General features: G+C 44.1%; 1 protein-coding gene across 1 annotated transcript; it reads right to left on the reverse strand.

Annotated features, from left to right (window-relative positions):
• Positions 1-1,427: 1,427 nt before the first annotated feature.
• Positions 1,428-25,917, reverse strand: cnnm4a (cyclin and CBS domain divalent metal cation transport mediator 4a). The gene is made up of 7 exons (XM_073478388.1): positions 24,429-25,917; positions 17,632-17,775; positions 16,408-16,542; positions 15,721-15,890; positions 11,431-11,527; positions 6,402-6,577; positions 1,428-5,874 (listed from the first exon to the last, which is right to left on the reverse strand). The coding sequence occupies exons 1-7, from the start codon at positions 25,897-25,899 to the stop codon at positions 5,344-5,346; spliced, it is 2,724 nt and encodes a 907-aa protein (XP_073334489.1). The 5' UTR covers positions 25,900-25,917; the 3' UTR covers positions 1,428-5,343.
• Between the last annotated feature and the right edge of the window lie 959 nt (positions 25,918-26,876).

Consider the following 26,876-nt stretch of genomic DNA (forward strand, 5'->3'; position numbering starts at 1 on the left):
AATTCTCATATTTTGCACCTTTAACCAGAAACAGCTGCTTTACCGTCTCCTCACTACCACCAGACTCCATTTACAAAACCAGTAATTTTACCTTACCGATCATCATCAACACTAAAGTCGTCTTGGTTCGTCTTTTTCACTCTTCCAGCAAATCTCCAACTCTGCTGTCTGTAAACATTATGGAGACGATTCCCACTGAATGACACCTTTTGTTAAATAATATCATTTTTGTCTCGTTCAAAGAGGAGTCTCGCCCTGAAATCTCGTGAGTTATTGCAGCTGTTGCCTCGTCTAGATGATTAAAAATCAGTTACAAAAATCAGCCATGACTATAAAAAATTAATTCCTGCTGACAGTTCCTCGAGATAAACTCCTCTCTCACGTTTCCAACCTTATCCTCCTGCAACAACTCACATCACGTGAGATTTCTCTTTGAATGAGACTTTTGTTTCTTATCATTTAACGAAAAGCTCTCCCTCTGTAGGAACTGTTTCCATAATGTTGTCAGACAGCAGAGTTGGTGATTGTTGGAGCAGTGGAAAGACGAAACAAGACGACTTTAGTGTCGATGATCTGTGTGGTAAAATTACTGTTTTTGTCAATGGAGTCTGGTGGTTACGAGCAGAGCGATACAGCGGCTGTTTCTAGTTAAACAAAAAGGTGTATATCCTTTCCATTATGTTGTCAAACTCTGAGAAAAATACCAGAATTTCTCTGAAAAAAGGGGGATTTCTGTCATTTTGCTAACAAGGTGCCCGGCCTCTCAAACCCTCCAGGGTTAAGCTGTGTGGTCATTTTGGTAAAGCACAAATAAATCTTGCAACATGCAACACGTAAGCATATAACTGAAACAATGAAGGTCTTTTTGACACTGGGATCCTCTTCAAGACCTCAAGGTAAGAAAATAAACCTTTATACCGTCACAGTTGGGCGTTATTGGTGCATATGCCCAGTCATTTTTTTAAAAATAAGTCAAACAACCACAAACCAGCCCACACTCAGTGAACCTGGGGCTTCAGGGGGTCCCATCTAATCCAGCTTTTGATCTTCTCACTTTGGAGATCATCCCACAAAAAAAAAAATGCTTTGGAGTATTCAGTGTTCAGACTTCTGCTACGTAACTCACAAGTTTAAAGTGTTTTCAAATCAGTGCTAGCTTATACAACAGTTGTTCATCGTTATCTTTTTCAAATAAATCACTATATCATCCACAAAATAATTCATCTTTACAGTGTCACTGCATAAATAGGAGGAGAAAAAGAAAATAGGTAGATTACATGCTAGCAGCTTTAACGTCTGAGCTCAGCTGCTCACCCGCGGAGGGTGAAGGGTTGAGCTGCTACAGTCGTCTTCATGTTAATCTCTTTATCTCTGCGTCTTCAGTCCACTGGAACACAACCGAACGTCTTCCTTTCTGCTCCCAGCACAGTGTCATTTACACACACAATAAAATGTACTTCACATTGTTTTAAGTGCCATGTATATGAATTAATCCCTGGTTTGGATACGGACACACACACACAAACAAACAGTATGTACATTTGTGAGGGGAAAAAACGCTGCCCAGTCACAGGAAACATCATGAGGGGCGAACAACACCGAGTGTGGATCAGAGTGAAGACGTGCAGAGGAATGTTTGTCGTTGTGCTGCGAGTGTTTTCAGGATTAAAGCGTCGATCTTTAACTCTGGGCTCAAAGGTTAACACAACGTGTGAAACACAGGTCGAAGGAAAAGCTCAACATTTGGGGGGGAAACACGCTTTCTTGCTGAGAATCAGGTGAACAGATCAAATCTCATATCTATCTGTTAAATATGAAGCCACAGTCAGGATATGGTAGCTTAGCTTAGGCCGGGCTCACACTACAGGAGTTTTAAAACACATCGGGAGAATTTTCACATACTTCTCTCTAATCTCAAACATGCACACATAACAAGATCTTAAAATAATGGGGCATCACACGCTACATGAGGATTATTATGCCAGAGGAGCAACGCAACGCCTCAAGTGATCTCATTCATGAGATCTCGCAGTAGTATGCTAGCTAACGTTAGCCTGTTGTTGGCAGCTGCTCCAAGATGTCTCCCTCATCGGCTATCAAAAAAGCACTGACGTAATGACAGTCATAGTCATTCAGATTTTAAATCCTAAATATAAAACATGCTTGTCAGGATCTGTACACCTCTAATAATACCAGCGTCTAAGGCAAAATTTCTGGTTCGGCCCGATTGTCCAGGGCGAATCAGGCTTAAATCGCAAACAAAACTCCTGCAGTGTGAGCCTGGCCTTAGTAAGAAAATGGGAACTGCTCGCCTGGCGCAGACGCCAAAAACCTTTCTTCCTCGTTATGTGACACCACTGCACAGGTTTTTAAATCGCTTTTCTCAACTAGAGGAAAGTTTTTCAGATATAAAAATCCTCCATGGATCAAAAACTCATAAGAGACAGAGTCATAACCGACCTAGTTTGCAGTTCGAGGTGTCGAACTGAAGACTGAGCAGCGCTGCCGCATCCAGGCCTGAATAAAACATTCACGGTCCTAAAAGCACCTCTACAGCTTTCCTATGAACACATTATAATCTCTCCCTGAAACCTCAATCTGTGGTGTGTACATTTCAACACACGTGTCGATAAGTGAGCTGTAGAGGTGCTAACAGGCAGACATGGAGAAGCTAGCTGTTTCCCTCTGTTTCCAGTCTTCATGCTGAGCTTGCTAACTTGAACATCGACCTGAACTTGGAAGTTAGAGACCCGACTCGACCCAGAAAAGGACGACTCGGGACTTCAAACCTCTCGTCCGACTCTCAGCAAGAAAGCAGATAAACTCCATTTCCAAAAATGTTGCATTCTTTGAAAACAACTGCTCCCAAATTCATACGCTCATTTTTATGGTATGCGGGGCCTCGTGGTGACCTCAGTGTTTTTACGGCCCTGCTCAGAACCAGAACAGTCCAGAGCCTCTGAGAGTCCAGCTTGTTCTGGCTTGTGCAGAGGATACGTAGAAATGCCCTCATTAATTAAAACGCTGTGCTGTGAAACACACTTTCTACTGGACCCTCTCGGCTGAACTACATGTTTCTCTGGGTTATTTGGTCTTTGTGTCACATGCGAGGAAACACAAGAACTTCTGACATCAGTCCACAGCGCTGCAACAACATCAGGTCCGGTTTGGTTCGGCTCGTCGTGTCTCTGACGGCGTGAAGCTTTGAGAAGGAGCCGCAGCTCCGTTCACAGTGACAATATTATACAGTGTCTGTGCAGTTAGTTAGTGTCGTCTGCAGCTCGTCCTTCAGCTCAAACTGCAGAGTCGTCAAGAACCAAAGAAAGAAACAATAAATAAAATCTCTAAAATACAAAACAAGAAACCGAACGTCAAATATATATAAATTAAGATACAATAAATATTCTTATATCACTCTTGGAAATTAAATAATTTAAAACATATTGCCTTGGTCAAGAGGTCGGCCAGGAGGAGACCCACCTTCACATCACTAGTAACATTGACTTAAAGGGCCAAACCGGTGTTTTTGTTTCAGCCTCTTAAATACAAATCATGTGTAGTTTATATTATTGCATGAATTTTGTTTTTATTTCTACTTTTTCGGGCAGCCATTGGTTTCAACTCAGTTCTGTAGGGTAGATGTTGTTGTGTACGTCTAATATTACGACTTTGATTTAAAGTAACACAAGTGTCACACAACCCGAGCGTGTTTTAAAATGAATGGAAACCAATGGACGCCTTCAGTTTGGTAAAATATCTAAAAACTACAGCATGGTTTCTATAAATAATCTAAACCTTAGTGTTCAGGATTTGTATTAAAAGGGTGAAAACATTCAAAATCACCGGCGCGGCTGTTTAACTTCCACTCAGAACAGTGAATCTGGTCCGTTTGCTGGTAGTTGAATTGATTCACTGACAGCTCAGCACAGACGGGCAGGACACAGACTAATTCATTCATGACCACGCCTCAATAAAAGCCGTCTGAACTCGAGACAACACACTCGAAACGAAACTGGCCTTTTATAACAAGACCTGACTAAAAAGCAACCGTACTGAAATAAAAGCTGGACTGTTGAAACGTGGAGCTTCTGGAAGTTTCACTCTTTGGAAAAACTGAATAAAAACAACTGAACAGATTTCCCTTCACAGTAACCTGTGCAGCCGGGTGTCCAGCTCTGATCTGGATCTACAGGTGGGAATGTCGAGGTGTCTGTCAATGTCGTGCCGGTGGTGACTTAAAGGGTCAGTTCACAGAAGTTACAAAAAAAACAAAAACAACCTTCGAATAGTTTCAGTTTTACGTGCTGAGGTTTTGAGATATCTGCCTCTGAAAACATACAGAGGAGGTCAATTTTGTTTTGCGTCACTCAAAATATTAACAAATGACAACAGGAGACATGCTGTCAACTGCCACAGCGCGCTACGTACTGGAGTCTTTTTTTGTTTCCCTTTTCCAACAGGCACACGTAGTGTTGGCTGTTTACTGCACCATTAACAACAAGTTGAAGCTAGCTAGCCTACCTTGCTAAACATTAGCACTCAAAGAGCCTAGCTAGCATTAGCCGTCTCTTTTTTAATGAAGAGAGGGTCTGGCTTACATTAGCTCAGCCTGGCCGGCAGTAATCATCTCTCCTTCATGTCTATCCCCTTATAATCAGGTTTGACTACATCGAACAGTCTTTGGCGTCCATGTTTGTTTGGTTTTCAGGCACTTCCTCACTGTAAGAGCTGAGTCAGACATCAGATAACGTCAGATTATCAGAGCTTTCACAGTCGTAATTACAACTCGGAAGTTGACTTTGTGATGTCAACGATGTCCTAGTTATTCTGGACAATCCACAGATCTCACTCCTTTGTCCTTCGTATAAAGTACTTCCTCTGAAACTAGCTCACAGTGAAGTCTGTAAATGATCCAAAGAAACTGTAAAATTGTTTCCGTAAAGACGTTTCTGTTGAGTTAATATTTCACTGAGGCGGAGGCAGAAATCTCAAAACCTGGACGAACGAAACCGAACCGTCTGCGAGGTCAGAGGCCTGCAGAGACTCTTTTTGTAACCCGGGTGAACTGAGCTCACTCACATAAACATCTCTACTCCTCGCTCGTGCTCCCTGTGCCCTCTTTAGTCTATTCTTGATCTTCTTCAGTGTTGGGAGGGGATCATGCAGGAAGGGATCAAAGAGGATCTCTGTTTACAAAATACACAAATGTGCTGATCCTCAGCTTCCCTCAGACGTCTACAGAAAAGTTCAGGGGACAACAAGCAAACAGGAACAAGAAGTAGTGCGAGTGTGTGTTGCGTAGGTGAGTGCACAGGTAGTTTGGTTTCCCCGCAGGGACTGTAGTTAGATGGTGCTTTCAGTGTGTGCGTGACTGATGGTGTGAACGTGTGGGTGGGGGTGTGCCTGGGTGTGGCTGGGCCTGCGTGGGCCCGCACAGTTCTGCTGCTCACTGAGCAGAGTGGTGGTCTCTCCCGGCCCGTTCTCCGGCCCAGCAGAGGACGGGGACTGCTGGGACTTGGAGGAGAGGGAGGAGGTCTGAGTTGAGTGGGGGTTAAAGGTCGCTGTACTCAGGGAGGACGGAGACGTCTGGGAGAGGGAGGTGTGGTTGCTCGGAGGTGGAGTGGCTTGAGGCAGACACTGGCTCGGTCTGCGGCTGGAGGAGGAGGTGGTGGTCGGGGGCAGAGGGGCGCGAGTGTTTGACGGCTGGCGCCGTGCGGGAGGCGTGGCCAGCGGCAGTGGATTGCGGTTCCCCGGTGGCGTCACGGGGGGCAAAGAGGCCGACGTGTCCAGACGAGTGTGGCTGCCCTCCGGAGACTGCGGCGTGCTGTCCAGCTTGGACGCCAGGAGACCGTTCTGGTACTGAGAACGAGTGATCTGAGGAGAACAGGAACCATTAGACTGCCTGTATCCATGGCAACGGCTGCGTGAGCTAGCTTGCATTAATATTTTGTGCAGAAAGTTTAAAGCTAACAGGCAAATGTCAGGGTTAGCTTCTGCAAAAGACTAATATCAGTGTCCAACAGGCTCGGTTAGCCTCCCCAGTGTGCTAAAATGAATATTAGCTTCTCCAGCAAGCTAACATCTATGTTAGCCTCTCCAAAAGGCTACATCAGTGTTAGCTTTTCCAACAAAACAGCATCTGTATTAGCTTCTCTAACAGGTTACCATCAGTGTTAGCTTCACTCAAAGGCAAACATTAATGATAGCCTCTCCAGAAAGCTAGCATCCACATTGGCCTCTCCAGCAGGCTAAAATTGTTAGCTTCTCCAGAGAGAGCAGTACTTTTACTGCTGATACTTTGAGCATATTTTGCTGATTATACTTGGATATACTACAGGATTTCTACCTGTAATGTGTGTTTTTACAGTAATGTAACTGTGCTTATTGAAACTGAGGGTCACCTTGACGAACTGCAGGTCTGTGAGAGCTCGTACACAGAAGTCCGGTATGTACTGGAAGGGGGTGCCGGGGATCTGAGTGACGCTGCCGCCCACCGAGCCGCTTTCAGGAGCGCGCTCGGTGCAGCTCAGAGACGCCGAGCGGTTGAGGTTGCCCCCGTGTGACGGAGAACGAAACTCTGGGATCGACAGAGAAAAGAGTGAGTGAGAGAGAGAGAGGCACAAACAAACACACACACACACACACACACAGATAAACATTAACAAAAGCAGGAAACACACCGAGAAACATCAGGAGAAAATGAGCGAAAACATGAAAATATGAACTGAAGACGTCAGTGAGAGGCTTGAACACACGTCACACAAATACACAACATATACAACACATCATATGTATCGATGTTGATCAATGAGATGAGATCGTGTTTGTTAGCAGTGCCACAAACGTGCCATGCGATGAGGCAGAGTGCATCGTTTGAGCATTTCACTGGCTGAAACAGGACTGTCTGCGCTCTCATTGGCTGGTTTTTAGTGATGTCATGGAGGGTGACGTGAGGGCGGGAGAGGCGATCTCGACGTTTTGTGTGTGTTTTTTTTTTTTTAAAGGGTTGTGTTAGAGGAGAGAGAGCGTCGGTGATGATCAGAGGACTTCAGTTAGAGGAGATCAAGAGGGAGGTCACAGCTGTGCTTAAAGGAGCAGTTCAAACATTTTGGGGAATACTTTGCTTTTTTTCTTTCTTTCTTTCTGCGAGGTTGAATTGAGAAGATCAGCACCGCTCTCATTTTCATGTGTGGTAAATTTGGAGCTACAGCCTGAAGCTAATTAGCTTAGCTTAGCATAAAGACTAGAGGGTTAGAAGCTCGTCGAAACTTTACCCATCAACATCCTGTATCTTCTAATGTTCTTTTGTTTTTACGTAGATTATATAAACCATGCAAGGTTAGCCGCTTTCATGCTAAGCTAGGCTAAGCTAACTGGCTAACTTCATATTTACAGGACAGACATGTGTGGTGTCAATCTTCTCGTCTGACTCTCGGGAAGAAGGAAAGCAAGAAAGAAAGTCTCCTCCTCCTTACACCACAGGTCTACAGTCAGATTAGCCTCCTCCTCGTGTTGGTACGTGACAGGAGTTACGATTAACATCTGACCACAGATCAGCGGTTAAAGGGGAGGAGGTGGTGACGGGGTTAGCAAATAGAGGGGGGGGGGCCACGCTGAGAGCCCCATCCAGCAAGTTGTATCCAGATTCTGACAGGAGAAGACGCTGCGATCCGACGGGTCACATGACAGCAGAACTCTCTCTCTGATTCTAGTTCCACCCTTTAAACCCGACGCTGGCCTGAGCTGCAGCTACTGATCGTTTAGGTTTTTAGATTCTTCTCTCGTCTTCTGGGAACTTTGTTTTTTTTTCCACTTTCGAGGTGACATCTTTAAATTTAAAACAATTTTTCAGTGCTACAGAGAAAGGCAGCAAATTTCCAAATTCATAAAGCTGGAACAAGCAAATATTTGGCATTTTGTGCTGTTTTGCTGACAGCAGAACAATTTTATAATTAAATTTGCCGGTTAAAATAACGAATTATGTGCACTTAAGCTAAATTATTGCAGAGACGCTTTAATTTGAGACAATTTGCAACGTGTTTTGCTTCTTTCGCTGACGTAGAGTTTGACAGAAAGCCTCACGGTGACTCAAAAGTTCTAGCGTTTGCTCAAAAAGCATAAAAAAAAAAGAAGCAAACTAAACTTTAGAAAATGCACAAAGCCTGTACTTGTTGCCAACAGTGTGTATTTACTCCGGGCCTGGACTTGCTGGATCAGGGCTCTGAAGATGATGGGAAAGGAAAAAAAAAAAGGAAATGGTGAGATCGGCTCAAAGAGGAACCCTCCTCCCTCCTCCCTCCTCCCTCCCTCCTCTGGCCCATGCGAGTGTTTACCTGGGAAACGAGAGAACAGAGAAAACCTCTTAAGAGAGAGGCGTCGTGGAGGGGGGGACGCCACTGATGGGGAGAGAGGAGGGGTGACGGCTGAGAGAGAGGAGGGGGGAGGAAGGGCAGAGAGAGAGAGATGAGCTGGTTCACTTGTTTTTTCATTTCAGCCGATCGGAAACACGTCGCAGACTCTGCAGTTTATTCTCGTTAGATGCAGACGTTTTTTTACGTTTAGACACAAGATGATTTCTGTTCAACAAACGAGCCTCCGGACCGGGCACGCTGTCAGAACCTCGTTAAATTAAATCTTCTGTAACAAAACACAACAAAGAAATTCTCTCGTTTCAGTGTTTTCAGAAGAAGATCCACAAACCAGAAACCAGAGCAGCGAGAAAAGAAAAGAAAAACGGATCGTGTTGTAACGTGAAAAGTTTATTATTATAACAAGATAGAGAAGCTGAGAAACGTTAACGACGATAACTTTGTATTTCATAATAACACGCGTTAACTCATTTAAACGGACCGGCTCGTTATGATCCAGTTTCTCTGAACGTGGCCGGAGATTAAACATTCATAAAAATCTTCTGGGGGGTTAAAAATGTAACTTTCTGCTAGAAAATTCTGACTTGTGAGCATCTTTCACTGGAGTTCAAAGACGAGCCTGACTCTGGATTATTAACGCAAATATCAATATTTATAATATTACAATATTTAAAAGGTCAAATTCTTCTACTAATATTCAGTTTTTATTCTAAACACAAAACATAAACAAACATCTTTGTTAAAGCTCGCTGACGTGAACTGAAAAGGTCATAACACCTTTTTTTTTAATGAGCTCCCACAAAAGTGTTTCTCATCAGCTGATAAAAACACTCTTTACATGAAAAATCTGATAATTATACATCTGCTTTAAGATAAAATGGGTTTGGCTTTAAATCCTAATAATCACACGAGAACGCTGCTTTGCTTCCACGATAAATAAATAAATTCAACAGCTTCAGTGAATCGTTGCCGACTCGTTCATCTTTTCTTCCAGCAGCTGGTTAAAAACTGCAAACATCACATTCAGTTCAGTTTAACATCTAAACGTGTGCGTTCAGGATGAGAAATGGTCCGGTGTTTGACATGTGATGCTGCACATGCACACACACTGAGCTGCATAATGTGCACATGGAGAACAGACAGCAGTTTATCAGGGACGCAAACAGCTGACAGGAAGGAAACAGGACAGCAGAAGAAGAAGAAGAAGAAGAAGAAGAGGCAGTGAACAGCAGTTATGTTGCTGCTGAACCAGCAGGAGTCACCAGAGTGTCTCCGCTGGGTCCAACCGGCACTGATGTGGTTCACAGAAGCACACTGACACCGGCCAGCTGCACCTGTGGCCTCTCAGGTGCGATTACATCATTCAACACCTGCCTCGTTTTACACCTGCAGAGTGAAGCTGATGCTTCGACTCCATCGATCTTCTTTCTACTGCAGGAAACCGTCGACCTCGCTGAGAGAGAGAGACACCTCTGACTAAATGTTTCTCACGTTTAATAAACTGAAGTAAATAAGAAGTATTTGTAAAAGCTGAAACAAACAACAACATAAAGTCTCCTAAATGAGAGCTGAGCATGAAAACACCTCGATGCATCAGGGCGACCTCTCTTTAGTCTCTGCGGTCGACCTGTCAGCTGTCGGCTCAGACGACAGGAGACAAACTCAGACTGCAGTAAGTGTTTCCCTATTTGGACTAAGCCTCTTGACTTCTCCGCTGCTTCTCTTCAAACACTAACAGCTTTATTAGCAACACACTGACGCAGCAAAACAGAAAGAACGTCTCAGTTCAGTCTTTTGAATCTTTAAAGGGCGACTCCACCGATTTTTTTTGTGAATAAAGTAGTGTAAAGCGTCCAGAGGAAGCTGCATGTAATCTGATAAACTGCCCTTCAGTTATGACACTCGGCGGCTGCGTTGCATTGTGGGTAATGTAGGCAGCAGGTTTTTCTACTGGATCAGAAAGTAACAAAACCTGCCAACTTAATACAACTGGGTCTGCCTCCTCATAGCACTCACATCAGGGTTTCTAGGTCAGTTTGAATTCGTAAGTGTCGTCCACACCAAGAACGATCTGTGACAGTATTACAGTCTGTAATTAGCAACACTAACCACGTGTGTGTGTGTGTGTGTGTGTGTGTGTGTGTCGGCAGCTTTGGGAAATGGATATTGAGACCCCGTCAGCGCCAAAGACAGTTTGGCAGTGTGTAAAAATCATGTTTGTTATGTGTAATTTGCAGCCAAATATACGTTTTATTAACGTTTAATAAGTTGTTTAAATATCCAAGACGGAGTTATCTAAAAAGTTTCTTAAATGTCATCAGTTAGCCGACATCAAAGAGGTCGGCTACAGTTAGAAACCGATGTTATAATCACTCCTGCAACATTATTTTGTCGGTAAAAGTCCCTGAAATCAAGCTAAGTGATGCCAACGATATCGTTCCCCGCTGTCGTCGTCGTCATAGTTGTGGTGTGGACTCAAGTTGAGTTAGACAGATTTTTAAAGACAATCTATTTAAAGTTATTGTCACAGTGATCGTTCTCGGTGTGGACAGCCCTTTGTTGTTTTTTTGCTTTGGACAGCAGCCAGGCTGCTAGCAGTAGCTACGATGCTAACGCTGCCTATATTATCAATGCAGCACTTTAACTTGTAACAGAGTATTTTTACAGTCTGGTGCTTTTTACCAAAGTAAACGATCTGAAAACATCTTCCTCAAACAAAAATATGTCCTTAGACATATCATATCAAAATATCTTTACAGGCACAAGAAGAAGAGTTTCTCGACATAATGAGACACTGAGATGAAGTTTCTTGTGCAGCCGCGCAGCAGACCTCAACATCATAGAGCAGGTTCAGTGATTTAAAGTGATTCCTGCTCGTCTTAAACAAACTGATACAGTCAATGTGCCTCCTGTAGAAAACAGGACAGAGTGTGTTTACTGAACATCTGAAAGACTGTCATTGTATCCGTGTGTGTGTGTGTGTGTGTGTGTGTGTACAGTAGAGTGTGTGTGTGTGTGTGTGTGTGTGTGTGTGTACAGTAGAGTGTGTGTGTCGTCTCACCCAGCGATGGCGAGCTGAGAGCCATGACTCCGTAGTAGGAGAACGGGCCGGTCTCAAACTTCATGTTTTCATTTCCGGCTTCCACCTCCACTCGCCCCTGAAACACACACACACACACACACACACACACACACACACACAGAGGACATTTTGTGTAATAAGCCCATTTATCTCACAGTGTATATTACACTTGTGTGTGTGTGAGTCGGTCAGGAAGCTCTGTTGTGCAAATTCCAGCAGTCGTCTCCTGTGGCGGGTAACAGAAACACTTTGACATCCTATAAATATTACATCTTGCCACAGGTGCTCTGCTGCAGTGTCTCTTTACCTCACACACACACACACACACACACACACACACACACACACACACACGTATATGTGTTTCAGCGGGGAACAGGAGCAGCTGTGCTCAGGTGTCCTGCTGAGTGTCTGAAGTCACTTTATCCACACCTCAGGTGTCGACAACAAAGCCTCCGCGTTCAAACACACGCTTTCAAACACGACTCAACACAAGAGCCACGATACACAAACATTAACACACACACTGGGCCGGACACTTAAAATGAATGATAGAGACTGTGCGACAGATGCGTGTGTGTGCAGACTGACGGCTCAGATGTGGCAGCAGATGCTCACAGTTGTGTTGATGCTACATCAATAGTTTACATACACAGACGTGTTTGTGTTTCACGGCGTGGACAGCGTGTACGCGTGCTCGTGGTCTGGTGACGACTTCTACTTCACGCGGACCCTCGCTGCAAAACTATAAGTCAAGCTCGAGAGTGGACGATCATCATTATTCAATAATTATCTAACTAACAGGAATGTGGCAACGATATTTCAAAAACTGGAAGAACAAACAAGCTAACACGTCTCCAAAGTCGCCACTAGAGCTGCTTCTTTGACGTCATGACGGTTGTGTCTGAAGCTTTGCACCTCTCATGTGTAAGATGTGGCCAACATTCAAATAACTAACTAACATCATCAGCAGAGCGAGAAGAAACAACAGTGATGACGTCTTGTGAAAGAACGTCCCGTGTTGTTGAGATGCACCAGTTCCTCTGGCTCGTCTGCATGACTTTTAAACCAATCACTGGTTGTGCAGGTGTTGAGGTAAGTCCTGGTATTTAAATGGATAAATGCCAGCAAAAGAAAAGGTAACAGCTGCTAGCTTGTTTGTGGCATTAGCAAAGAGGTTAGCGTCGGATAACTAACATGTTCAGCGTGCAGGTTAACAGCTTGGAGGTTGTTGTCGTTTCATGTGGTGATGTGGATTATGACATTATGACAGATGACTTCAAGACATGACAAAAGGAATGAAACGTGGATTAACGATGCTATAAACAAGACTTGTAATTCTGCTACTTTCAGGAGTTAGTGTCTTCAGACGACTGAGAAGAATGAGCTGTACAAAATGAAAAATACTGTTGTTTTAAGCTCATTAATCCAAATGTCTTATATCAAAGTCAGGCTGTGAAGTTAGTCTTGTTTAGTCGGCACTAGAAAATCATTTAATACACAAAACAGCTACTTTTTAAGGAAACGGGGCGATGTGGAAACATTTATAGACATTCGTGTGACATTTTCTTGAGTTATGGCCAAAAACATGATCTGTGACGGTGTAGTGACCTTGACCTTTGACCTTTGACCTTTGACCTTTGATCACCAAATTTTAATCAGATCATTCTTCAGTCCAAGTGTCTCTGGTCACGTTAAAATACAGAGGATGTGTCCTGGAGAAGCAACGAGTAACGCAGCATTATAAATTATAACGAGGGGATTAAAATCAGGAATTAAGAACGAGACTAGAAGTTGTGATTTAACGTTCTCTGTTGACGTGTCGGTGTTCACACGTGAACATCAACATCATCTGTGTGTGAAGCAGAAGCAGCTTGTTCCCTCTCTGCTCTGCTCGGCTCGGCTCGGCTCGGCGCTGCTCGTCTCTTCCTGGTGCAGAGGAGGGATTTACTGACAGACAGCTCGTCCTCCTCTCTGCTGCCTTCATCCCTCAGCTCCTCTCCACTGTTTATTCCTCTGTCCATCTGCTCCTCCGCTGCTGCTCTGCAACGCCGTCTCCTCTCAGCTGCTTTTCTTCTCCTCCATCCTCCTTAACCCCTTCAATCCCCTCGCTCCCCCTTCGCTCGCCTCCTCCTTATGTAAGAGGATCTGTCGGTGAAGGTCGCGCACGCTGACGAGCCCCTCTGATACGCCAACCAACAGCAACTACTCACGACCCTGCACGAGCACATTTATATTATAACGTCTGTTTTATTTTGTTAAAACCTTTCAGGGACGTTTTATTTTGAAGGTTTTCTGCAGTGGACACAAAGCTGTTTGATATAAAACACTGTCCCAACGGTTATTAAGATATAGCGTGTAATGAGAGCTCAGTTAATTAGTGGATTAACTCATTAGTCGACAGAAAATGTATCCACACACATCTTCATAACATGACACATTTTTGTTGCCTTTTAGATGCGTTTTTATCAGTAAACTGTGTGTTTTTGCTTTTTCTTTATGTTTTAATATCTTAAATGCTACGTATCCATAAAGCCTTGTGTCTGAATGGTTTAATATAAATAAACTCGTCTTGTCTAATTGATTATTTGATCATTTAAGTCATTGTTTTTAGCACAAATGACAAATATCACCAAATTCAGCTCCTGTAACGTGAAGTTTTCATGTTTTTCTTTGTCTGTTGTGAGAATAAATCAAAAGTTTAATGTATTTTTTTATGTAACCGGCACTTTTCCACTGTTTCCTGGCAATGAAATGCCTTAATGTTGCTTGTTGCTTGTATAAACTGTGTAAAATTTGTTTTAACATGATCTAAAAAATGATTCTCAGAAAGCATTTCAGAAGTTCACGTAAATATTCTTGACAAGACTTTTTGAAAGCTGCTTGTTAATTCTTTAAGTCAATATTAATGTTTTAGATTAGCACCACAATTAGCAATCAAAATGAATTGATAATCAGTAAATTAAGTCACAAGTCAACATTTGCTGCTTTTCATTGTTGTAAATTGAATATTTGGGGGTTTTTGCATCGCTGGTCAGACAAAACAAGATATTAGAAGATGACAGAATTATTATTATTTTTTACATTAAATCAATAAAATTAGATTAAAACTGTCAGATTAATCAATAATTAAAATAATCACAGCTGCAGCCCTATTGGTTAGCAATTAAAACAAAAATAAAAAATAGATTAAAAATGAAAAACTGAGAATCATCGCTCCACCTGCGTCTGCACACCATTAATACTGTGTGGTGTCTGATTTAATAAACAACATCAGTATTGTTACAATTCATCACCAGTTTCTACCTGATAATGTAACTTTGTGTTTTGGCCGCCGACTATGACGAAGAATAAAATCATCACGGTTGTTTTTCAGTGAAATAAAACAAAACAACTTAATAACCTTAAGTCAGGCGAGTCTTAAAAGGTCGACCTGACGCGTGCTAATGCTCCTCCAGACTGACGCGGCGACCCGGGATAAACTGTACCAACCCTAATCTTTAACCAGCCAGAGTGAAAGGTTTTATCAGCAGGAAGTGAAACGTTTTCACCGTCATCGTTACTGTCGTTCTCAGTCTTTAGGACGTTACATTATTAAAGGGTAAATCCACCAATTTTTCCACATTAAAGTGTGTTTACAGGTCTTGAGGAGTTCTGCTGCATATGTGAAAGAAGTAGCATAAAGCCTTTTGTGGCTCCAGAGGAAGCTGCATGTAATCTGATAAATGACTTCCAGTGATGTCACTGAGTGGCCGAGTTGCATTGTGGGTAACGTAGGCAACCAGTCTTTTCAAAACAAATGATCAGAATCGATACAGCAGAACCAGAGATGTCACCTTTTCTATTCCACACATTCTTCTTACTTTTCAAAAGCCCGGTGCCTACATTACCCACAATGCAACTTAGCCACTGAGTGACATCACTGGAGGTCATTTATCAGATTACATGCAGCTTCCTCTGGAGCCACACAAGTCCAATTCATACTCAAAACAAGGGGGCAGTATATCGCTGGAATAACTGCTATCTGCTGCTATCTGTAGCTGCCGTTAGCTAGTTAGCTCAGTTAGCCGTGCAGCTAGCGGTCTAGACTGGGAGCACAAATATTGGTACAGATTTAAGTGAAAGTGTTTTTGGAGGATGTATAATGTATCGTTTGTGATGGCTGCATCTAAAGCGATTCAACACCAGGAGATCAAGTCACTGATCTTAACATTTGTGCTGTGTGTGTGTGTGTGTGTGTGTGTGTGTGTGTGTGTGTGTGTGGTGTACCTGCAGGATGAGTATAAAGTAGTCGACAGGTTTGCCCCGCTGGTACAGGAAGTGCTGCGGCGAGCGTTTGTCACTTTCGTTGAACTTGAGCTCCTGGATGACGTCGGGGTGTCTGAGGACCCTCAGCAGGACTTTCTCTGTGATCTGGAACGGGCTGAACAGGCTCACCTCTGGGTCGAGGACACGGCGACACCGAAAAAACATGTCAGTTTTTCAGAATTTGTTACTTTTCTAAGCACAAACTTCGACCCGTCATGGCTTAAAAAGCACACGCACATCCCCTCTTTATCTCTCGGCTGCATCTCCGGTTTTATTGATGCTGCTGTCAGAGGAGATATTGATGATTCTGTCTCTACTGTGATCAATTTCTGCCTGATAAACTCTGATTTTATTACTATTTATGTTGAAAAATATTCAGTGAAAATTATTATTCTTGACAAACCGGTCAGCCTGTTGTTCACTCAGCTATTTAACTGACCCTTACATTAACAAATATTACGCCACATCACCAAATATATAACCATTTAAATCAACACCAAGAGACTAATTGGACCAAAGCTCGACCTGGAGGTCAGCACGCATCAGTCCCACAGTGACCGGTGTTAATCCACTGGAGGCTGCAGAGAAACAGTCCGCTGAGTGACAGTGAAACAAATCTGTGCTGGCTCGCTGTGAGATAAGCCTCACCTGTAGCCAGGAAACGATGAGCCGCCAGCATGAGCTGAGGAGAGATCTTCACTTTGCTGTCGGCGTCGTGCTTGAAGGCCGAGAAGTCCGGCTTGTTTTTGTTGGGGTCGACCTTTTTCCTGTTTCTGTTGTCGGCTGCAGAGGAACAAGAGAAGACGGAGAGATCGGCGGTGCAGTGAGCGAGTTAGCAAAACAAAAGGAGCTTTAAGTAGGTTCACATTCGCAAGACGCCCCGAAATCGCTGTGAAGGCGACCTGTTCCTCTCCAGCTGTGGAGAGTTTCAATCACAAAGTTTCACCCAAGAGTAAGAAAAGTCTGACTACAGAACACGACTGCGAAAACATAACAAATTAAGTCTCGGCTGGTTGTTTGTAAACTTCACGGTGACAACAAGACTCCAGGATAAAACTGCACCCCGCCAAGAAATAGTCCCGCACAAACCTCCCACACTTTGGATTATACATGGATGCACAGATTAAACAAATGAGATATAACACGTTTTTAGTTTTGGAGCTGTTGTCAGACGGATTTTGCTAACTTTGGACAGAACCAGGCTAGTTGTTTCCCTCTGTTTTCAGTCTTTATGCTAAGCTAAGCTAACCAGCTGCTGGCTCAAACTTCGTATTTAGCTTCCAGACATCTAACTCTAAAATGAGAAGCTATTCCTTTAGGATTGTCCTGACATCATATCTTGTTATTGTCAATTTATTTACACTCTCAGATTACATATAGCAGCTTTCGTTGTTGGTGGCGGAGTCCGCCATTCACCATGCAGCAAGTAGAATAACGTAATAACAATAACTGTGCAGAGGGGCAGATTGTCTGTAGCCAATGAGAGGGAAAGGACCAATCCTGAAAAAAAGATCTTAAATAAAATTGGTGAATGTGTGAAAGTTTTCCCCACTTAAAGCAACACTATGTAGAAATTGGCATTTTGTGTGATCTGGCGCCCCCCACAGCTTCAGATCTCAGATGTAATGTAGGTGCTGACTACAAACACATGTATGTAACGCTGCGATCCTTCCCTCGAACACAACTTGTCCTATTATAAGACATCGCACCAGTAATACTATTAAAAAAAGAGGTCAAAAAGTTACATAATGTTGCTTTAAGGAGAAATAAGCAGCTTTATTTGCATGAGGTCAAACATGTCGAGGACATCGGTGTGTGTCGATGACGTTTGTTTCTGTGCCGCGGCCGGCAACCAGAAACACGCTGACTCACTGTAAAGGTCGGACTCGTCCAGGATCTCCGACTTGATGATCTCCTCGATGACGTCCTCTAGCGTGACCAACCCCAGCACCTCGTAGAAAGGATCTCCCTCCCCCTCGTTGTTCACCTTCTGGACGATGGCCAGGTGGGATTTACCTGGAGGGGAGAGAGAGAGAGGAGAGAGATCAGCTGAAGGTTACAACCGGCCGCCAGTGTGAATCATCACTTTATGAGCTTCTTTACTCTCCCAGCATCGCCACAAACTGTTAACAAATCAACTGTCGGGGAAAGTAGGGCAGCATCGAGCACAAGGGAGGAAGAGAAGTTTAGGTTTTTGATGTGAAGCGTTTCACTGTAGCTGCGCCTCTTAAACTTCAGCAGCTGGCCTTCAAACACATTCAGCCCGCCGCTACATCAAAACATCCTCTCTTGTTTTTTCCTGTTTGGACGGCAGCGATGCTACGGCGCCGCTCGATCCGTCGGTGGATTTATCCCGACTGCTGGGAGGACAGATTGATGCCTTAATATAGCCCAGACTGGACTTAGAGCTTTGGAGAGAAAAGAGCTGGAAGAACTGCCAAAAATGAGATAAAGAGGAGAGTCTGGAGGGAGGAGAGGACCGAGAAGAAAGATAGGAAGAAAGAGGAACAACAGCTTAATCCTCTCCTGGCTCTGTTCTCCTGAGCTCTCCTCATTAAAAAAAAAACCTATAAGACTGTTGTGCTTATGCTCAGGCTTAGTGTGCATGTTGTACACTGACTGCAGCGCAGTGACGTTCATGACCGCTGATGGCAGCTAATGACGGCTGAGTGAAGGCACATTATCTGGTGAGCAGGAGAGAGGCGGCCGGGACAGAAACCTGTCACAGTTAGTCGCCGTCAAGACACCGGCGGCGTCTATTTCTGTCCTCTGCAGTGATGCTGCTGCGTCTGCATGTGTGCGCGTCCCAAAATAACATTAATGTCAAGAAAAAGCACCTCTGAAAGTCTGAAGTTGGGCTGAAAGTTTAGGGATTATTCACGTCTCAGTTCTGAGGCTGATGAATCCACGTTAACACTATCGGACCACACAAAAGAAAATAAGAGCTGCAATGATCAAATAATCAATTAGCTGTTAACCTTTAAATTAATCGCCAAATACGTTGATAATCGATTAATCGGTTCAAGTAATTTTTAAGATAAAAGTCAAAAATTGTCTGATTCCAGCTTCTGAAATGTGAATACATTCTGGTTTCTTTCCTCCTCTGTGACAGTAAACTGAATATTTTTGGGGGGTTGTGGACAAAATAAGACATTTGAGGACGACGTCTTGGGCTTGATTGGGAATTTTTTCACCATGTTTTGGCCCTTTAAGTGAAATGTAGTGCTGAAACAAATCAAACTCACAGAAACATGACAAAAAATGTGTCTGCAGGGTTTTTCACACTGCTTATCTTTAGCCCGATGCTAACAGCTGACCCTGGGATAGCTCAGCAGCTTTTCACACACAGATTGTTAACAGAGTGTTCACGCTGCACCTCGACACGCCCTGAGGTGAACATTCAAGTTTTACTCCTCTACCTGGCGTTAAGTTGATTCACCAGTGGTTAGCCAACGCTGGAGCGTGTCCGTGTGGACGCTTTCTTAGCCCGGGGCTAACAGCTCCCTTAGCTTGGGGCTACGTGCCAGTGTGAAAAGCACTTAAACGTCAAGCTAAAGCTAGCTGCTGGGACGGCGTCAGCTAACACTAAAATTCGATGAACTCACTCATTTCCTCAGATATCGGCACTGAAAAAATATATTCTTTAATGAAGATTAACGCAGTATTTAAGCAATATGTCGGTCCTCTGTAGTTTCTGTAGTTAAAGCTGTCTGACATTAAGAGGCAGGAGGATGAAGAGCAACATGTTTTGCTCCACACCTTATTCACAATCACTGACATTTAAAAATAATGCAAATAATAGAATAACAGCTTGTAGCAGAGCCTCACTGACACACGTCATGTTGTATAGGATGGTAAGGACGGATCTTTTTTGTTGTTTCCTCAACATTTTTTGTTTTTGAAGCAGGTTTTGAATGAACACCATTTCCCATAAGCCCGCTGACTATCACGGATTAAACGTGGAGGGGTTACGATGAGGTCAGACGTGTGTGTGCTAACAGCAGGACAGCGAGGACTTTAGACGGCACAGATCACAGACACACAAACAGAAACACGACTTTAAAGATTAACTGCGCTGGTAACTTTTCATGGGAGATGTGGTTTTATTGTATGCTCGCAAAATAAGTTTTTGATTTGAAACTGCTGCAGTGGATGCCGAGTTATCTTAATATGGAAAGCAAACTTTAAATAAAATGCTGAGGAAGAGAGATTGCACTGACGTGGAGCAGCTGGAGAACATTAGATCTTGGAAGAAGTGATTTAGTTTTACATTCTTTCAGCTTAAATGAAAAAAAAAAACCCAAGTGCTGCGACGAAGCCTTGTAACGACGGAGAAAACCTGGACCTGACGTCAGGACTTTTGCTCTGTGGAAGACAGATTCAGTACAAAGCAGAAGTCAGTGTTGATGTGCGTGATGAGTCATCGTCCACGCTAACATCAGCCCTGCATGTGAGCAGCCACTGTCACAACCCAACAGAGCCGGGCCTGTTGGGCCTGATGAGTACGGTCAGTGGTGTAGCCGACAGCCACTGACATGATGACTCACGTATCATCATCATCACATCATCATCATCAGCTGGTCTGAGAGCAGAACACACCGACCTGATGTCAACTGTGTTTCCTGTAACCCTCCACAGGGAAAGGTCAGAGGTGACGGTCAGTCAGCCTGCAGCAGGTTCACAGTTTGCTTAAAGGCACGTCAGCAGCTGACACACGGGCTTCAACCTTCAAGTTCATTTCTTCTTCTGACATTTTTCAACACAAAATCCCCCAAATTCAAGTATCTAGCTTATAAACTGTGAAGCTCTGATACTTTCAGAGTACGTATCGTCCGTATCATCGATCATTACAAAGGTCTGTTTGGATATGAGAGCTGTAGACTATTGATCAGCTCTCTGATGTCTGACGGTGACGACCGGACAACAATAATTCTTTGGTTTATTTGCGATGAATTATAAAATATCTGCTATAAATAGCCACAGCTGTTTGTAATGTTTATGCAGCTTGACGGCTGGAATTACGCTCCGAGTGTGGAGACGACAGCTGAAGTATTGATGTGCAAACGAGCGATTCGAGGCGACGACGTCCATCTACGACTGCAGCCGACTGTATTTATAACACAGAAGCACGTATGTGCTGAGTTAATGAAAATACATCATCTGTCTGTGTGTATTCCCAGAGTCTCAACATGTGGTTGTGTGTAACATGCTCTGTTTACTGTTTTACTATGGAGGACTGACACTGCCAAAATCAAAAATAAACAAAAAAATGTGTCAATAAATCAATTAATATTCCATTAAATGCCCCAAAAATAAATGTTAATTGGTAATAAATTATAGTATTAAATATAATAAATAGTAATAAATTACTTTTCGTCATGCATTTATGTATGGAGGACTAAAACTGCCCCTAGAGAAATCACTAAATAAGTTCATATGTCATAAAATTTACTAAAAATAATATTTAAAAAATAATAAATGTATTTTGATTGAATTAATCATTTTGTAAAATGTGACCCAAATTGTCAGTTCTGTTTTTATTTGCTTCTGTATTTATTTACCTTTCTATTAATTGACCTATTAATTTACTTTCCTCTTTAATTTCCAATTTAATTCATTGATTTTATGCATAATAAAGCACAAGTGCAGACAGACATGTACAGTATAGAAATAAGTACGTTTTTGGTAATAAATAGCTTCAAAATGCAATAGAAAATGTGTTATATAGATTAATATGTAAATAAATAATAATAAATTAATTAATAGATACAATGAAAAAATTAATTAGGGAAGGTAGATAAAAAGGGAAATTAACACATTTTTAATACTATATTTATATTATTTTTTAGTGTTTTTAACAGCATATTTATTTGTTGAACCATTTATTTATTTCTCTATTTATTTTTTGATTTTGGCAGTTTCAGTCCTCCATATCTGACTAAAAGAAAAGGTCCCGAGATCTTCACACAGCATCATTATCATCATAATAAGCTCTAATCACTGCAGGTATGATCCAGGCTTTGTGGATATCAGCGCTGAGATTTCCAACACTAATCCCGTGCGCCTGAATGTGCAGGTTTTTCATCCCATCTGACGTTTTTTACACAGCAGCTGATTCACCGGTTAGTTTCTGAAGACGATCATCAGTGAAATCCAGAATGCTGAGTGTTGACGGAGAATGAAAGGCCGTCAGATTATCTGAAGCACTGATGTGTCCAATGCCTGGTGACTAAATGATAACTGAAAAGGTGCACTACGTAACTTTCTCAGCCCGTCCTCGTCAGAAAAACGACCACAGAGGTCGACTGTGAAAGCAGCTTGTAATGACCCATATTTACATTTGTCGTGTGTGTTGATAAATAGTCTTATAGTTGTTATCCTGCAGGACTTAACTCAAAATACTTCCTGTTCTGCTCCGATGCTAACAAACACAAACGTACACAAACGTAAACACACTGTATGGCTTCAAAGTTCATCTGAAGCTCACGTTAGCATCACGAGCCGTCTCTTTTTTGTTTATAGACCTGTAAGTTTATCATATAGGATCTTTTTACTGATTTTACTCCGTTACAAGTAAAAGTCCTGCATTCAAAAATCTGGCTTAAATAGGGAACAGACAACTTTTCCCTCCTGGCTTTTTACCAAGTTGGTGTTATTGTTGGCGCCACTGTCACAAAGATGACAAGATCGTTTTCCGTTTCCCTCACGACGACCGTCAACGCGAGAGAAAAACACGAGTTTATTCATTCAGTGAGTCTAAAACGCAGACAGAGATGCTGCCGGGCTGTCGGCCTCGACTGGATCACCGGTCAGCTTCGTCTCCCCGGGAGGTTTTCGTGCCCGGCGGCCGACAGAGAAACAACGTTTGTTAGCGCAGACGGTGTCACGATTCTGCAGCCATCACACGGTGTCATCTACGTTTACATCATCAGGACACACTGGAGAATAAAACTTGTTTACTGCCAGTTTTAGTTTAAGAAATACACTATATATACACTCATTATGCAGAAAGGCCCATTTCAGAATAACATAAAGTCTTATTGAGTAATAATTATTATTGTTCATGACTTTAATGTTGCAGCAGGTGAAGGTGGAGCTAATTAAAGCTACTTTATACACTGCTGGATATCAATTAACTCTTATCTTGCATTAACTCATGAAAATACATCATCATTTATTTTTGATTGATTATATTTTGTGCTATTAATCTCAATAAAGTTATTAAATACATATAGCGGAGTAAAAAAAGTATAATATTTACCTCTGACATGCAATGAAATAGACATATAAAGCAGCAGAAGATTAAAATAGTCGAGTAAAGTACCTCAAAGTGTACTTGAGTTAAAATTGCTGGATTATAACCAGTGTTGGAATGTAACTAAGTACATTTACTCGAGTACTGTAAGGTACTTGTACTTCCTCCTCCACTACATTTGCAGTAGTTTTTTTTAAATCAGATTGGACCAGCGCCTCCACACGTGCACCAACATGTGAGCATCATCAGCACCACAGCTGAAACGCGCTCAGTCCGGATGTTCGTGTCACTTTGCATCAGTGTGTTTCTGCAGCTCTGTGTGTTTAAATGTAGGCTGCGATGTTCCAGCCGTCAATAGTTCTGATCGATACGGACCGAGCTGCCGGCGGGTGGAGGAGGGGCAGAGGGTTTGTGGATTAGAGCTGCAACTGACCGTTATTTTCACCTTTGATTAATTTTCATGATTAAATGGATTAATCGTTTGGCCCAAACTAGAACTTAAAGGCCAAAAGCAAAACACCTGCTGTGTTGTGTTGTTTCCTGCACTTTGTTTGTAACTGGCCTCTCTGGGCTTCCGTAGAAAATGAAAGTTGCTCTTTCTGAGTCACCTCTGTCTGTTTTTTTTGTTTTTTTTACCTCATAGAAAGTTCTCATATCAACAGATATTGATTTTTGCTGTGATCCATTAAATGTGGTGATGGATCAGTTGAAGGTAAAGATGTAACGGAGGCAGGATGTTTTACAGACTAACAATAAACCCGTTGTCTAAAATAATATCAGTGCACTGAAACTGTGTGAAACTTCAAGTGTCTTTTCCTGCGTTATGTCCTGTAAAAAAAAAGGTTTTAATTTTTGCACGTATCGGACACCGACCACGATTTACCTGTGATAGACCGATATCGATTAAACCACCAACAATATTTAATTTACTGTCACGTCAGAGAAAGAAAAGAAACGTAAACTGTAAAATATCCTGCTTTCATTACCAAGTGCCTGAAAACCACACAGAAGGGATCACTGTGCTCGATGTGTGTCGATATCAGAGGTTTGTACTAAAAGTAAAGTATTGAACTGGAAACACTGTCACCAATAATCTGTGATCGGCCAATACCGGCTGTTTTTATCGGCTAACGGTCAAAATCTACTAAATTTCCCAACCAACGGTCCAAAGTTTTGTCATTTATCGTCACATCTGACAGAGAAAAGCCACAAATCGTCACATTTATGAGGCCGGAGCCAGAAAACGATCAATAAAATGATTTATGGATCAAAATATAATCGACTAATTGATTAATCGAGGACTCAGTGCAGCTCTAGTGTGGATGTAGTGATGATGATGATGATGATGATGATCCTCTGAGGAGCCTGCTGATGAACACACACGCACGCACGCACACGCACACTGCTGACACACCTTTCTTGAACTCCTCCAGCATGGCGTCCAGCTTGGTGTCGTGGAACACGAAGTGGACCGGGTGGTTGTAGAACTTGGTGATGGTCTTCAGGGTGGTGCAGTCGTCCGGGTCCACGAAGGCCAAGTCCTTCACGTACAGGATGTCCACGATGTTGGACCTCTCGTCGTCGTACACCGGGATGCGCGTGTAGCCGCTCTCCATGATCTCGGACATGGTGTTGAAGTCCAGCACCGCGTCCGCCTGGATCATGAAGCAGTTGGAGATGGGCGTCATCACGTCCTCCACGGTCTTGGTCCGCAGCTCCAGCGCGCCCTGGATCATGTTGAGCTCCTCCTTCACCAGGTCGTTGTAGGGCTCCGTCACCTTCAGCATCCCCACCAGCTTCTCCCGGTTGTACACGGTGCCGATCTCCTGGCCCAGCAGCACGTCCAGCAGCTTGCTGACGGGGAAGGACAGCGGGAAGGTGAGCAGCATGAACAGCTTGGTCACCGTGATGGTGTTGGCACCCACCGCCAGCCCGTGGCGCGAGCACAGCGCCTGCGGGACGATCTCGCCGAAGATCACGATCCCGATGGTGGAGGCGACCACGGCGCCCAGACCCGAGCCGATCAGGTCGTCCAGCAGGATGGTGAGCGTGGTGTTCACCAGCACGTTGCCCAGGAGCAGCGAGCAGAGCAGGTAGTTCCCCTTGCTGCGGATGGGCTCGATCTTCCGCGCGTATTTCTTCTCCTTGTCGGTGCCGCAGCTCTGCACGATGCGCAGCTCCATGGGGTCCAGCGCCATCAGCCCCAGGTTCAGCCCGCTGAACATGCCGGACAGCACCAGCAGGCAGGAGATGAGGATGGCCTGCAGCCACATGGGCAGCAGGGACTTCTTCTCCTCCAGCACCAGCAGCCTGCCGTCGGTGTCCCCCAGCTGCACCCACGCGGCGGCCGCCTCGCCGGGCGTGCACAGCGCGTACTCCTTCTGCGGCTCGCTCTTGCGCAGCGGCTTGATGTTCAGGGTGACCACCCCGGACGTGCCCCGGTTGCTGACGTTCATGAAGGTCCCGATGCTGATGTCCTTCGTGAAATCAACACAAGTCCTGTCCGGCGCCTCCATCATGCCGCTGCCGCCTCCCCTCGCCGCCGCCGCCGCCTCCTCCTCCTCCTCCGCCGCTTCGTCCGCGCCGTCCGTCAGCTCCGTGAAGCGGATCTGCGTCCAGGCGCCCGAGTGGAGCTGCACCCCGTAAAACCGGAGCTGCACGGTGCTCTCCTCGGTCACCTGGATGACACCGTCGTCATTGGTGCTGGCCGGCTTGTCGCTCCTCTCCAGCCGCATGCCGAGCACCTGGCTGCCGCCGCCGCCCCGGCCGGGCCCCGCCGCTGCCGCCGCCGCCGCCGCCGTCTCGGTGCGGCCGCCGACGGCGCCCCAGAGGAAGATGATGACAGTGAGAATGTAACCCTGCTGCCCGCTCCATTCTGTCGCCATGTTTGTTTCACTGCTCGGCGACCTGGCGCTGACGTCATTTACTCATGTCCGAGCGGCTCCGCCCCCCCGCCGCGCCATCACACACACACACACACCCCCGTTATCACCGCCTACCGGACGGCGACAGGTAGAGCCGACACACACACACACACACACACACTTTTCCTCCCTCACACACACTGGAGATGTGTTTGGATGCTCACACTGCTGCAGCAGGTTGAGGTAAACATCCCTCCCTCCCTCCCTCCCTCCCTCCGCGGCCATGTTACTGTCTCGCGGCCCGGGGCGATGCGGCAGGATGATGCCGCCGCCGCTGCCGCTGCCGCTGCTGCGGCCAGCGGTTCTCATCCAATTGTATCCGGAGCCAGCTGCTGTTATGTAAAGGCACATGGCATCTGTGCACCCCATCACCTCCCCCACTCTTCTTCTCTCCTCCTGCTCCTCCTCCTCCTCCTCCTGCTCCTCCTCCTCATCCTGCACCATCCCGCATCCCTCTGGCACCAGGCCCGGCCCGGCCCGGCCCGGCCCGGCCCGGCCCGGCCCGGCCTGCTGGCTGCGGGTACACTCTGCATTTTCTCCAGAGGAGAAGTCCCTGCACCTGGGACCTGATCTGTTACTGTAATAATGATAAATATAATAATAATATAATAATTATGACTTTATATCCAATAATTATGACTTTCTTTCTCATAATAACAATAATAATAATAATAATAATAACAGTAATAATAATAATAATAATAATAATAATAATAATATAAACTGCATGTAAAGGAATGTGTTACTTTAAATGAAATGACCTCTGTGTCAGATGGTAAAGACATCTCTCATCGTCTTTGGTATTTCACCATGAAAATCAACCTGATAATGTTCATATCATAATAAGCTATTTATGAACCATGTTTATTCATCATTAGCTCCTGATGCTCAGTGATGATCAGCTGTTATGTAATAATGCAGCCAGTGACACTTTCCTC

The sequence above is a fragment of the Pagrus major genome, chromosome 12 (genome assembly GCF_040436345.1).
Source record: "Pagrus major chromosome 12, Pma_NU_1.0".
NCBI classification, from domain to species: Eukaryota; Metazoa; Chordata; class Actinopteri; order Spariformes; family Sparidae; genus Pagrus; species Pagrus major.